This window comes from Oncorhynchus clarkii, chromosome 20 (assembly GCF_045791955.1).
Source record: "Oncorhynchus clarkii lewisi isolate Uvic-CL-2024 chromosome 20, UVic_Ocla_1.0, whole genome shotgun sequence".
NCBI classification, from domain to species: domain Eukaryota; kingdom Metazoa; phylum Chordata; class Actinopteri; order Salmoniformes; family Salmonidae; genus Oncorhynchus; species Oncorhynchus clarkii.
Window position 1 is genome coordinate 70,366,790 of NC_092166.1, and position 12,295 is coordinate 70,379,084.

Genomic DNA, 12,295 nt, shown 5'->3' on the forward strand with positions numbered 1-12,295 from the left:
TTTTCTAATGAATCTACACACACACACACAATAACCCATAATGACAAAGAGAAAATACATTAAGACATTTTTGCAAATGTATAAAAACATACCTTAATTATTTACATAAGTATTCAGACCCTTTGCTATGAGACTCAAAAATGAAATCAGGTGCATCCTGTTTCCATTGATCATCCTTGAGATGTTTCTACAACTTGATTGGAGTCCACCTGTGGTAAATTCAATTGGTTGGACATGATTTGGAAAAGAACATGTTTACAGTTTATGTCAGAGCAAAAACCAAGCAATGAGGTCGAAGGAATTGGCCGTGGAGCTCCAAGGCAGGATTGTGTTGAGGCACAGATCTGGAGAAGGGTACCAAAACATTTCTGCAGCATTGCAGGTCCCCAAGAACACAATGGCCTCCATCATTCTTAAATGGAAGAAATTTAGAACCACCAAGACTCTTCCTAGAGCTGGCCGACAGGCCAAACTGAGCAATAGGGGGAGAAAAGCCTTGGTCAGGGTGGTGACGAAGAACCTGATGGTCACTGACAGAGCTCCAAATGTGTTATGTGGAGATGGGAGAACCTTCCAGAAGGACAACCATCTCTGCAGTTCTCCACCAATCAGGACTTTATGGTAGAGTGGCCAGACGGAAGACACTCTGTAAAAGGCACATGACAGCCCGCTTGGCACCTAAAGGACTCTCAGACCATGAGAAACAAGATTCTTTGGTCTGATGAAACCAAGATTGAACTCTTTGGCCTGAATGCCTAGCATCTCATAACCTGGCGGCATCCCTACGGTGAAGCATGGTGGTGGAAGCATCATGCTGTTGGGATGTTTTTCAGCGGCAGGAAGACTAGTCAGGATCGAGGGAAAGATCAACGGAGCAAAGTACAGAGAGATCCTCGATGAAAACCTGCTCCAGGGCGCTCAGGACCTCAGACTGGGGTGAAGGTCCATCTTCAAACAGGACAATGACCCTAAGCAGACAGCCAAGACAACACAGGAGTGGCTTCGGGATGAGTCTCTGAATGTACTTGAGTGGCCCAGCTAGAGCCCAGACTTGTACCCGATTGAACATCTCTGAGACCTGGAAATAGATCTGCAGTGACGCTCCCCATCCAACCTGACAGAGCTTGAGAGGATCTGCAGAGAAGAATGTGACAAACTCCCCAAATACAGGTGTGGCAAGCGTGTAGCATCATACCCAAGAAGACTTCATGCTGTAATTGCTGCCAAAAGGTGCTTCAACAAAGTACTGACTAAAGGGCCTGAATACTTATGTAAATGTGATGTTTTTTTATTATTATAAATTTGCACAAATTTCCAAATACCTGTTTTTACTATGTCATTAAGGGGTATTGAATGTAGATTGAGGGGGAAAAAACAATTTAATCCATTTTAGAATAAAGTTGTAATGTAACAAAATGTGGAAAGTCAAAGTTTCTGTCAGTGTAGTGTACATTTGCAAGTAGCTCTACATAAACCAGAGAACTCAGAGAGATATTAAAACCATGTTTTGTATCGAGTGAGAAATGCCTCTTGCAAGTTGTTTTGAAGTTGTTTTGGTCGTACTGTGTGTCACGCTGTCATCTACTTCACGCGGCCGCATAAAAATGACTATTCCTGCAAATATGCTGGGAAACGCTAGATGTGTGGCAGCTAACATGGTGAGGAACCTCCTTGCGCAGTACAAGACATTGATTTAATATCTTTCTGAGTTCTCTCTTTTTTGTGGGGGGGGGGGGCAACAGCAAACGGACACGGACATTTATAAGAAACCCTTTTCCCCAAATCGAGAACGAAGACGCTATCACCAAGAGCAGGTTAGTTTCAACATCTATGGCTGTGTTTTATATAAACTAATCTGTAACACCCAGTAATGGAAACATTGTTATCACACAACTGGCGTACAATTTATAGCTACTCCAACTCCAGTCCTGGACAGCAGCTAGTGGGGAGCAGGTTTCTGCTACAGCCCGTCTCTTATACGCCAAAGTATTCAACTAACCATAGTCCTGAGACTGGAGTATGAAAGTCCTCAATCTGGACTATAATTTGTCAAAATCAGGTGTGTTACTGCAGGGCTGGAATGAAAGCCTTCACACCCAGTAGCTTTCCAGGACTGGATTTGGAAAACCCTGGTCTATGGGACCCAAGTGATGACATTGATCACAGGCTCAAGTACCAGCTTCACTCTGTTGCCTTTGGTTCCATGAGTCCTCTCCAGTCGTGCTGTCTGTGTCTCCAGCCCTGCCTGGTTCCATGCCCTCTGCATCTGAGCTGGGCTCTTCCAATGCACTGCTGAGCTGCTGGATGCTGCGGTTTGCTCTCTCTGGGGGTCAAATCATCATGTTGAAAGGTGTACTGTGTAACAGATATGACTGTATTTGTAAGGCTGAATAACAAACTAATGACAACGTATCTCTCTTTTGAGAAGAGACAGACTAGAGAGTAAACGTGGGGATGTTGTCTTGATTATTTAGCCAGGTCTTGTCCGGAACACTTGAAGTAGGTATATGACTAATGTTAACTACAAAATAGAACAAAATACCAGCTAGCTAGCTAGTTATTGTGCATAATTGTCTGGCTAAACTCAACCCTTATCTTAAGCTAGCTAACTAGCCTAATGTCGTTACCTCGGAGTTTCTTTTGATATGCTCCCAACTCTTCTTCCTCCTCATCAGAATCCAACAGTGGCTTCATGGATAACTTGTGAACGTATGTGTGTGTGTTCTTGATGTAGCTAGCTAGCTTCACATTTAAAAAAATATCACACCAAAAACGTTGTTATCATGTACATAACAAAAGAGACCACAGAGATGTATATGTAGCTATGCCTAGTTTCACCTCAGATGGCAACCGTTGAAATGAGCAGCTTTACAAATACTTCCGTAAACCAAGCAATGAGCCTTGGAACTTGTCGTTTCATTCTGGACGCGATGTCCAACTTTTGAATTGCACAGTTGAAAATAAAAACTGTAGCCACAAGATCGCGTTGGTAGGCCTATCAGATTGGTATGATCGCGAGATCAGCCTCCGTAATCACCTAAAGTTGCTTTTATTCGGCCAAAACAATGCACACTAATACATGTTAAGCGAATTTATTTGCAGAATTTCACAAAATTGTAGTACATATTAGGTTTTAATCGTTGCATTTATTTTATCCCATCCCCATTCGACCGCACATTTGCCAATCAATCTGGAAGAACACGCCCACTGGGTCGAGCTGGAACTGCAGACGCTGGCGTGGAGGATGTAGGCAACTCTCCGCTATTTGTAGTGGAATAGCGTTATTGCAGCGCAACTGAGGGAAGACCAAAGCGCATAAGGACAGGGCTGGGCACCGACATCAGCGTACAGTTCCATTGGATATAGCAAGCCTCCATAACAGCCAGCCGAAAAGAGCAGAAAATAAAGGGTAAGTGAGAAATGCATGATAATAAAACGTTTTCCACAGCTGTGTGATTGTCTTGGGGAGAATGTTTTTATTGCAACCAAATCTTCCAAGTAAACCAACTGTACAAATGAATACATAAATGCAGTTTCTGTTTTTACTTTCTGTCAATGTAACTAGAAGATTTGGAACCATGATAAAATAGGTTACAGCGTTTTAATTCCAGGGCATATTGGTAAATTAAGAAATAATAGATGAAAGTAAGGCCTAAATTATAAATCTCATAATTCACAATGGGCCTATTCAGAATGATTACCGTAGCCCATAAAGTCTGATGTCTTATTGGTTAACGATATATAGAGTGAGAGAAAGAGTAGTGAGACTGGCTTGGCTAGTGGCAGTGTATTGTAATGCTGCATGCATGACTACTTCTCCAGCCTTTGTGGGCTTGCTACATTGTTGCAAATATTCCTTGCCATGTAATCGGCTACTGTGTATCCGAGAAGCAATAAAGATTACGCTGTACTGTAGCTACAGTAGCGTTTGATTATTTGCTACATTTTCTTTAGTTGATACAATTTTGATAGTCTAATGCTCGCCTTTAGCTTTAGCCAACCAGGCTATGCTCAGGCTAGGCAGCGCTGGACCGGTCAGGATGTCCAGTTGTTCCCAGTTAATCAGTGGAGGCTACGGGCTTTCATCCGATTAGTTCCTCTATTTGTAATGTTTGGAGGGTTTTTTTTATGCGAAAAGCTATGCCTTTCGTTTAGGTTTAGCTGTTTTTTCTTTCCCGAAGATGTACCCCTTACCCGAAGATGGGGGGCTTTGTTGTGAAGCCAGACAGCTGGCCTGGTTTGCATCCGCTCTCTTTGTGTAATGTGCAGATTTTTTCACAACACAAGACTTTAATTTTAAAAAGTGCTGCCAGTACATCTGAATAATTTGATATGTTTGGTTTAATTGGGAATGCAGAGGCCTCTCAGTAGGGAGGTAATTAATGCTCGAATCTCTCAAGATGTCACCTAATGTCAAACTCCCATTCATTAATTAGAGCGGTGTTTTGCTTAGAGCTCTCTTTTTTTTATCAGAAAAGCTCGATATTCTGCTTTTTCCTTATGCTCATTAAAATTTATAAACGAATGTGAATCAGGCATGCGGTGGTCAGTGCAATCATAAGTCTTTATTAAATATTTATAGTCAGGCAATTTTGCTTATAATAGCTAGAACATTAAACCTATGAATGTACATTAAACAGCCTTTTGTCTGCGTGAAAACAGACTGGTGTTCTTTGAGAGCGGGCCAGTGTACTACATTGACCGTTTTCTTTTGGATAGTTGTCTCCTCCTCCTGCAGGAATTCAAGTTTTGGACCTGTGCCACTGATAATGATAGCCAGCACTCCTCCAACTGTAACCGCTGGCTGTAGGCAGCTGCTTATTGGGAAGTATGTCACAGTCATTGTATGACTGGACAGGCAGCACACAGAACTAGCCTACGCCTAAGTACTGACACATTTTATGATGCTGTAGTTAGAATACTTCAAATATAGTTCTGCATCAATTATACAGTATACTGTACCTTATTATCAAGGTCATAATGTCACTCATTAAGCTTCTTTTTTTTTGTCTAGTCTCAATGACCTCCTGGTACCAACAAGGTTTATGGAGGCAGGGTGTTTCCTTTGAATAATAACTTTTTTGTTTGTTTGAGGACTTTGTTGTCCTGCCCTGCCATTGTATCCCAACAGCCACTGGGAAGCTTGGGAAATGTGTTCACTTTACAATGGCATTTTGTATATTGTTCAACATGAGACCCTGCCTCCTTCACTCCAATACAGAGACTGCCATGAGGCCAGTTCCCTTTTCAGTGTTGTTATAATACTGTTATTATACACACATATAGAACCGAAGCTTCTACCAGGCCTGTTTTACTAGAGGTTTATGGTTTAATGGCCTGAAAGAATAATGGCCTCTTTTGTTTTCAAGGAGAGTGATCATTTTTGGCATACCATAGGTAGACAACTTTTCATCTATTTCATCAGCCAGTCCCATGTTATAAAATAACATTGGTGTGTCAACTTTTTCAACATGTAGAATATGTGTCTCAAACAACATTTAATCTTCTTCACATCTGTTTTGGGGTGTGACCAGTAGTTTATATTTGTTCAATTGACTCCTATTATCTTTTCCAGTATGGATGATATTTTTCCAAGGGCCAGTCTCTGTTTCTGTGTGAGAGACATGGCTATTTTTATCGTGATGTGAAAATAGGAAGGTTATCTCTGGATAATATTAGTGGTGGTGTCATAGTCAACATAGGCATAGCTAGTGCTAATGTCACTATTAAGGCCAGAGGTAGAGCCAATGTTTCAGCCTCACAGGCTATGGTCAGTGTATTTACTAAACCAGACATTTGCTTTACTTGCTCTATAATCTGTATGTTTTCTATAATCTGCTTTTCTAAAATAAAACATACATTTATTTATGTGTCTGGAGAAATGTTGCCTCCTTTCCCTGCTACTGCCCTGAATGGAACAAATCCTAACTGGTGCATGACTGTAACCAATGCATTCAGTGTCCCGTCTCATCTACATATTGATCAAATAAATTCTTGATGTCCAAATTTATCCTTGCCTGGCACAAGCCAGTAGGGTCACCATTAGTGCAGGGTCCCCATATCCATAGAGAATGTTATGGTTAAATCCAGCATGACAATATTGCATGTGTGCTACATCACCTGAGACCTATATCAATATATCTTAATATAATAATTGTAATAATAATAATTCTAATATAATATATAGCTTATTATAAACTGGATGGTTCGAGCCCTGAATGCTGATTGGACGACAGCCGTGGTATATCATACCACGGGTATGACAAAACATTTATTTTTACTTCTCTAATTACGTTGGTAACCAGTTTATAAGTCAATAAGGCACCTCGGGGGTTTGTGGTATATGGCCAATATACCACGGCTAAGGGCTGTATCCAGGCTAAGGGCTGTATCCTAAGAACAGCCCTTAGCTGTGGTATATTGGTCATATACCACACCCCCTTGTGCCTTATTGCTTAAATATATAGCTTGAGGCCTTATGTTATGTTAAACAGTTGAATTAGGGATTTCTATGAAAATCTATCAATGACATTGTAAAAGGACAATGAGCATCTATTGTTTGATGTTGAATGAATGCAAATGGTTTCCCAAACGGGATTCACTTGAATATATGTTTTCATGGCTATTTTTAATGTAAACAATTAAGCCATGCTGTACCTAAAACATGTACTGTGAGATACGGTATTTTAGTATCAGTAGTACTACTGGCATCAGCTACAGTCTATACAGTGAAGCCCATCTGAGTAAAAAACATATGGCCAGCATTGGGTGGCAAGTAACCTAGTGGTTGAGAGCGTTGGGCCAGTAACCAAAAGGTCGCTGGTGTGAATCCTTGAGCCGACTAGGTGAAAAATCTGTCGGTGCCTTTGAGCAAGACACTTAACCCTAGTTGCTCTGGATAAATGTGTCTGCTAAATGTAAATGTATTTACATATGTAGGTCCTATAGATCCTTATGTGCAGTACTTCTTAACTTTGGCTTTACATACTGATCACAATCAGACTTGATGTGGGATTTTTGCAGGGTTTTGTTTTCAAACCACCTGCTCATGTGGTAAATGTGCTGACTATGTTTCCGGACCATATGGTATTTTTGCAGCACCTCCAAAAATATTTGACCCCTTTTTCTCCCCAATTGGTAGTTACAGTCTTGTCCCATCGCTGCAACTCCCGTACGGACTCAGAAGAGGCGAAGGTCGAGAGCCATGCGTCCTCCAAAACACGACCCTGCCAAGCTACACTGCTCGCTTAACCAGGAAGTCAGCCGCACCAATGTGTAGGAGGAAACACAGTACAACTGGCCAGCGTGCATGTGCCCGGCACCTGCCACAAGGAGTTGCTCGAGTGTGATGGGACAAGGACATCCCTGGCGGCCAAACCCTCCCCTAACCCAGATGATGCTGGGCCAATGGGTCTCCCAGTCTCGGCCGGCTGTGACACAGCCTGGGATCAAACCCAGGTCTGTAGTGACACCTCTAGCATTGCGATGTAGTGCCTTAGACCGCTGCGCCAATCAGGAGGCCCCTCTATGCATTTTTAACAAACCAATTTACCAAGCTTCAGAGATAACTTGCCCCAGTTGTGCCAAATTAAGGAAAGCCATTCATGATTTACAACAAAATACAGTATGCTGATATTTTTGTTGTGTAGTTTCTGCTACCAGTACTTATTATTGGATATGTGCAGCCAAGGTAATAGAACAATGTCTGAATGGCAAATGCATTTGTCCCCTTGAATGTTCTTGGTCTGTCAGACTGACAAGGGCAGAGAACAATGCTCGTCACTTAACCTTCACCCAGAATGGCCTCATGTTCACATTAGGAATAGGAACTGCTAGTAAGAGCTAACTATTGAGTCGTTACAATAACCATGACCTAATTCACACTGTGGGTGATTAAACTAGAGAGCAGTAGTTAAATCACTATTTTAGATTAGATTAACGTTGTATGTTTTAAGCCTAGTAAGAAAGAGACAGTTTCCCAGACTGCTACCCAGACTGAGGCACACGACTACATGTATAGAGGCTTTCCATCAACATAATCTGTCTGCTCTGTTGGTTTCAAGCATCCCTCAGTGGAGTTTACCATGTCAAACAAGGTTCATCACTAAAACTATGACAAACCTTGACACAAGAGACCCCAACTACGACCTATTCAAGAGTTTAAAGGGTCTTCCAACCTCCACTTACAAGATAATGTTTTGTAGGGCTATGGGCTCTGAGTTTATTTAGTCAAACAGAGTTGGTCTGTAGCCATTCTCCCTATATGTTTTTCTGTCCCCATAGCACCCAGCAATATGATTCAATAACAGAGGGAGACTGTTAGCTATTGTTAAACTTTGCAGTCAGCCCAGATAACCATCTCACCTAGACAACCATCTCGCCTAGACAACCATCTCAGTGCTGAGTCCTTGAAGATAATTATTTTGATCACCAAATTATTCTGTCACCAAATAATTATTATCAAATTAATGAATATAGATAACAATGTTATTATGGATCCATAGACCAACTGATATTATATAAGGATATGCAGATTGCTAAATTATGTCAATACAAATACTAGCCTATTCTATTTGAGCAATTAGCATAGTGGTGCATTGTGGTTAGGTAAATGAGTGACACATCAATATCTTTTTCATTGATGTGCACAGGAAAAGTAGGCCATTCTGGTACAAACGTCAAAGTAAATTGTCTTCATACAGATTTGACAGTCAGCATGAAACTGCAACACTCCCCTGGGAATAAGTCATTGAACCCTCAATGTATGCCCAGCACTTAAGTTTGAAGTTTTCCTATTGCATAGTCAAATTTCCCACCAACTGACCAGATAGTGTCTGCGATAGCTGTTAAAATTGTAATCAGGTCTAATACTAGCAAGGGATGTTGTCTGGGGCCATGACGCCTTTAAGCCTTCACTGACGAAAGCCTATTTCTGGAGGAATGGATACACAAGATCAATCGATTGTGTGGTTATATCAAATGTTGCCTCCTAGTGATGAGTAACTACTCCCGTACCAAAAACGTAAGATATTTAGATGGGAGCGCTATGCAGCCTAGCTGTAAGTCATTTAAAGAAAGGATCCTTGTGTCTGACCGCTCCTTTTGTGTAGGGTTAGATGTATACCTCTATGTCTGCTGGGCCTGGTCCGATCTGTCTGGCTGTAAATAATAGTGCAGTCATCTGGGACCAGAATACTACTGTCTTATCCTGGGTGATACAGACCTTTTTGTTGATTATTGCCCTGGGCTGTTGTCTTGCCTCCCTATGCTTTCTGACTGTCTGGATACAGCCATGTATCAAAGTAATGGGCTCTCATTAGCTTTGGGCCATTGCCTGCTGAAGCAAAGAAGAAGATCAGACAAGCGTACTGTAATATGCCATTTACTTCATGAGGTTTTACAGCAAACAATCTAGTTCATTTAGTGCAAGTTGACAGTAGGCCACATTTTACATCACAGCCCAACCCTTTGCTGAAACACTTGCCTCTACATCTTGAAAATAATGTGGGAGTGCTTGCACAGATTGCCTATGTGTAGGTGCATTTGTGCAGCTGTGTGTTTGGTGGGCTGAATCAGTAGCTCTGGCCTATGTTGGGATAAGGAGGCAGAGGGATGGGCACTTACACAGCTGTTGCATCATCTGGTCATGGCGCTACGTGGAGGATCCATGGTCACAGGAGGGAAACACATTAGAGACAGCCGGAAGGGAACGCCCCGTTCATCTCTGTCACTTCCTTACAGAGGGAGCCTGGGATCTGATTGGCTTAGAGAGGAGGGAAGGATTTTGAATGGCTGGAATGAGAGCACCATATTAGTCATACTATTCGGTATGTTGTATTTAGACTAAGTAATGCTAAAGCTTAGAAGGGATTAGTCAAAGAGCTGATCATGCTAGATTCGCTTTAGCTTTCTCTCTAATTATTATTTTTCTCCTTTAACAGCTAATCATACACATTGTGAAATCTCATGAGAGTAACTGGCTCAGTGGAAAAGAGGCTTGTGTTGCCTTCAAGAGGCTACTGTGTCACGTTCTGACCTTTATTTCCTTTGTTTTGTCTTTATTTAGTATGGTCAGGACGTGAGTTGGGGTGGGCAGTCTATGTTTGTTTTTCTATGTTTGGTTTCTGTTTCGGCCTCGGTTAGTTGTCTCTGATTGAGAATCATACTTAGGTAGCCTGGGTTTCACTGTTGGGTTTGTTTCCGTGTGAGTGTTTGTCGCCACACGGTACTGTTTCGGTTTCGTTCCTGTTCACATTTATTGTTTTGTATTTCATAGTATTCAGTTTATTTATTAAAGTAATCATCATGAACACTTACCACGCTGCATCTTGGTCCGATCCTTACTCCTCTTCAGACGAAGAGGAGATCTGCCGTTACATACTGTTACTGTATGAGAATCTGTTTAAAACACTAAGCAGTTTTTCAAATCACACACACAGTGTAACAATCTAACTTCCTGTCCAAGTGAATTCAAAGATGAGTGCAGGCCATCTTCAGGAAGCATTGAACTAACTTCCTGCTTTGCATGCCTTCACCTCCTCACAAAGCATGCACAGTCAGCTAAGAACAATCCAGCTCTTTGACCTAGTGGGGGTGGGGTAAAGGGTCTCTGCCCAGCCAAAACCATGATGTCATCCCTTAACCCACAACAAGGATGTTAGAGGATGTTAGGGGGTAGAGATGAGGATTTTGCAATAACTCATCTGTTTTGAAATGGCATGAAATTGTTTACCAATACACAGTCCTCACAGGACATTACAAGACAAACATATTGTACAGTATCAGTGCCATAAGTTCTGCACTGTAGAGGAGTACTCTGCCAGAGATCCACCTGGCTTGCAGGCCTGCCTCATGACTCAACCTTTGAAACATTCTCCCCCTCAGATCCAACCATTTGAAGCCAATAACAAATTAACATTGGCATGCATGCGGTGGGTTGTGGGTTGTAGGTTAGTCGTTTAGCAGGGATTGAGTCCTGTCAGAGCTACATGTGTGCTGCAGGAGAGATACAGACAGACAGACCTAACCCAGTATATTCCCCAGCTGGGACTATGAAGACTGTGAAGACTCTTTTATGTGGGATTAATTGAAGGCTTTTTCTTTACACTGGTTGGCCTGTACTGAGACTCCTGGCTGTGCTGTGCCACGTTACGTTCTCCATATCCCTGGATTCTGCAGTGGTTTCTCCTGGACTAATAACTCCACTGTGGCTAGGCCTCTGATTCCTCTGATATCCTGCTACAGTCGTTCTATTCATGTACAGAAAATGCTCTTCCTTCATTCTTAATCGCAATTATTTTGTGATTTGAATCTTCTTTTTACCAAATAACTTTGAACATTGAAACATACTCTAACAAGGATATACCTTTTATATGGTTTAAAGTTTCATGTTTTATTTTTCGTATGTACAGGATACACATGCTTACTTGGGCTGTTATGCAATAGATTTGGGGGGAAATTTCAGAAATTCATTAAAATGTTGTGAAATGGGAGACAACTGGCAAGCAGATGCGTGCACACAAATATTCTACTTGATCCAAAGCAATGTGAAGGCCTCTTAATACAGAACAAAATGTTGAACGACAGGTAATATTACAATAAACAACTTTCTTGTGCAGGATGTGCACCTAATAAGCTCTATGCCTTTGGTACAGAAATTCAAAACCCATCCCAGATAAAACCTAGAACACTATTTCATTCTGTCCATTCTGTGGAATAATCAGTGTGTCCAGGGGTTTGTCTGTGAAACATGATCAAATATTAATGCCACTCTTTCATGAACACACCACCAAATAACAATACAATTTCAGAGGTCATGGGAGAGGCGTCATATACACTAGTGTCTGTGAGAGGCAGGGGGAGGGAGAATAGTTTACAGCAGGGGTCCTCAACTGGCAACCCGTGGAAGATTTTATTTGGCCCGCCAAGTTTTCTTTAAAAAATTATATTGTTAGACATAAAACTCTAAAAACACCAGCTATTACGCTCCAAGTGATTTTCATTTTGGAAATATGTTCCAAAGTATCACCACTCATAATAGAGAGATATACACTCAGTGGACAGTTTATTAGGTATGCCCATCTAGTACCGGGTCGGACCCCCCTTTGCCTCCAGCCTGAATTATTCTGGGCATAGAAACATTGCTCAATTGGTATCAAGGGACCTTACGTGTGTCAGGAAAACATTCCTCACTCCATTATACCACCACCACCAGCCTGTGCCGTTGTCACCAGGCAGGATGGGGCCATGGACTCATGCTGCTTACGCCAGATCCTGACTCTGCCATCAACATGAC

The 12,295-nt window shown here is 41.7% G+C and overlaps 2 protein-coding genes across 9 annotated transcripts in view; one reads left to right on the forward strand and one right to left on the reverse strand.

Moving 5' to 3' along the window:
* Positions 1-2,994, reverse strand: part of LOC139376842 (SHH signaling and ciliogenesis regulator sdccag8) — a 57,231-nt gene extending 54,237 nt beyond the window's left edge. The window contains exons 1-2 of the mRNA XM_071119793.1: positions 2,628-2,994; positions 2,177-2,323 (exon numbers count right to left, since the gene is read on the reverse strand). Of these exons, the coding sequence (XP_070975894.1) occupies positions 2,177-2,323; positions 2,628-2,694 (214 nt within the window). The 5' untranslated portion in view covers positions 2,695-2,994. The remainder of the gene's footprint in view (positions 1-2,176; positions 2,324-2,627) is intronic.
* Positions 2,995-3,226: 232 nt separating this feature from the next.
* The window catches only part of LOC139376843 (centrosomal protein 170Aa), a 67,344-nt gene continuing 58,275 nt past the window's right edge, over positions 3,227-12,295 (forward strand). For all 8 annotated transcript variants that reach the window (XM_071119794.1, XM_071119795.1, XM_071119797.1 and 5 more), the window contains exon 1: positions 3,227-3,409. The gene's annotated coding sequence lies outside the window, so the exon portion shown is untranslated. The remainder of the gene's footprint in view (positions 3,410-12,295) is intronic.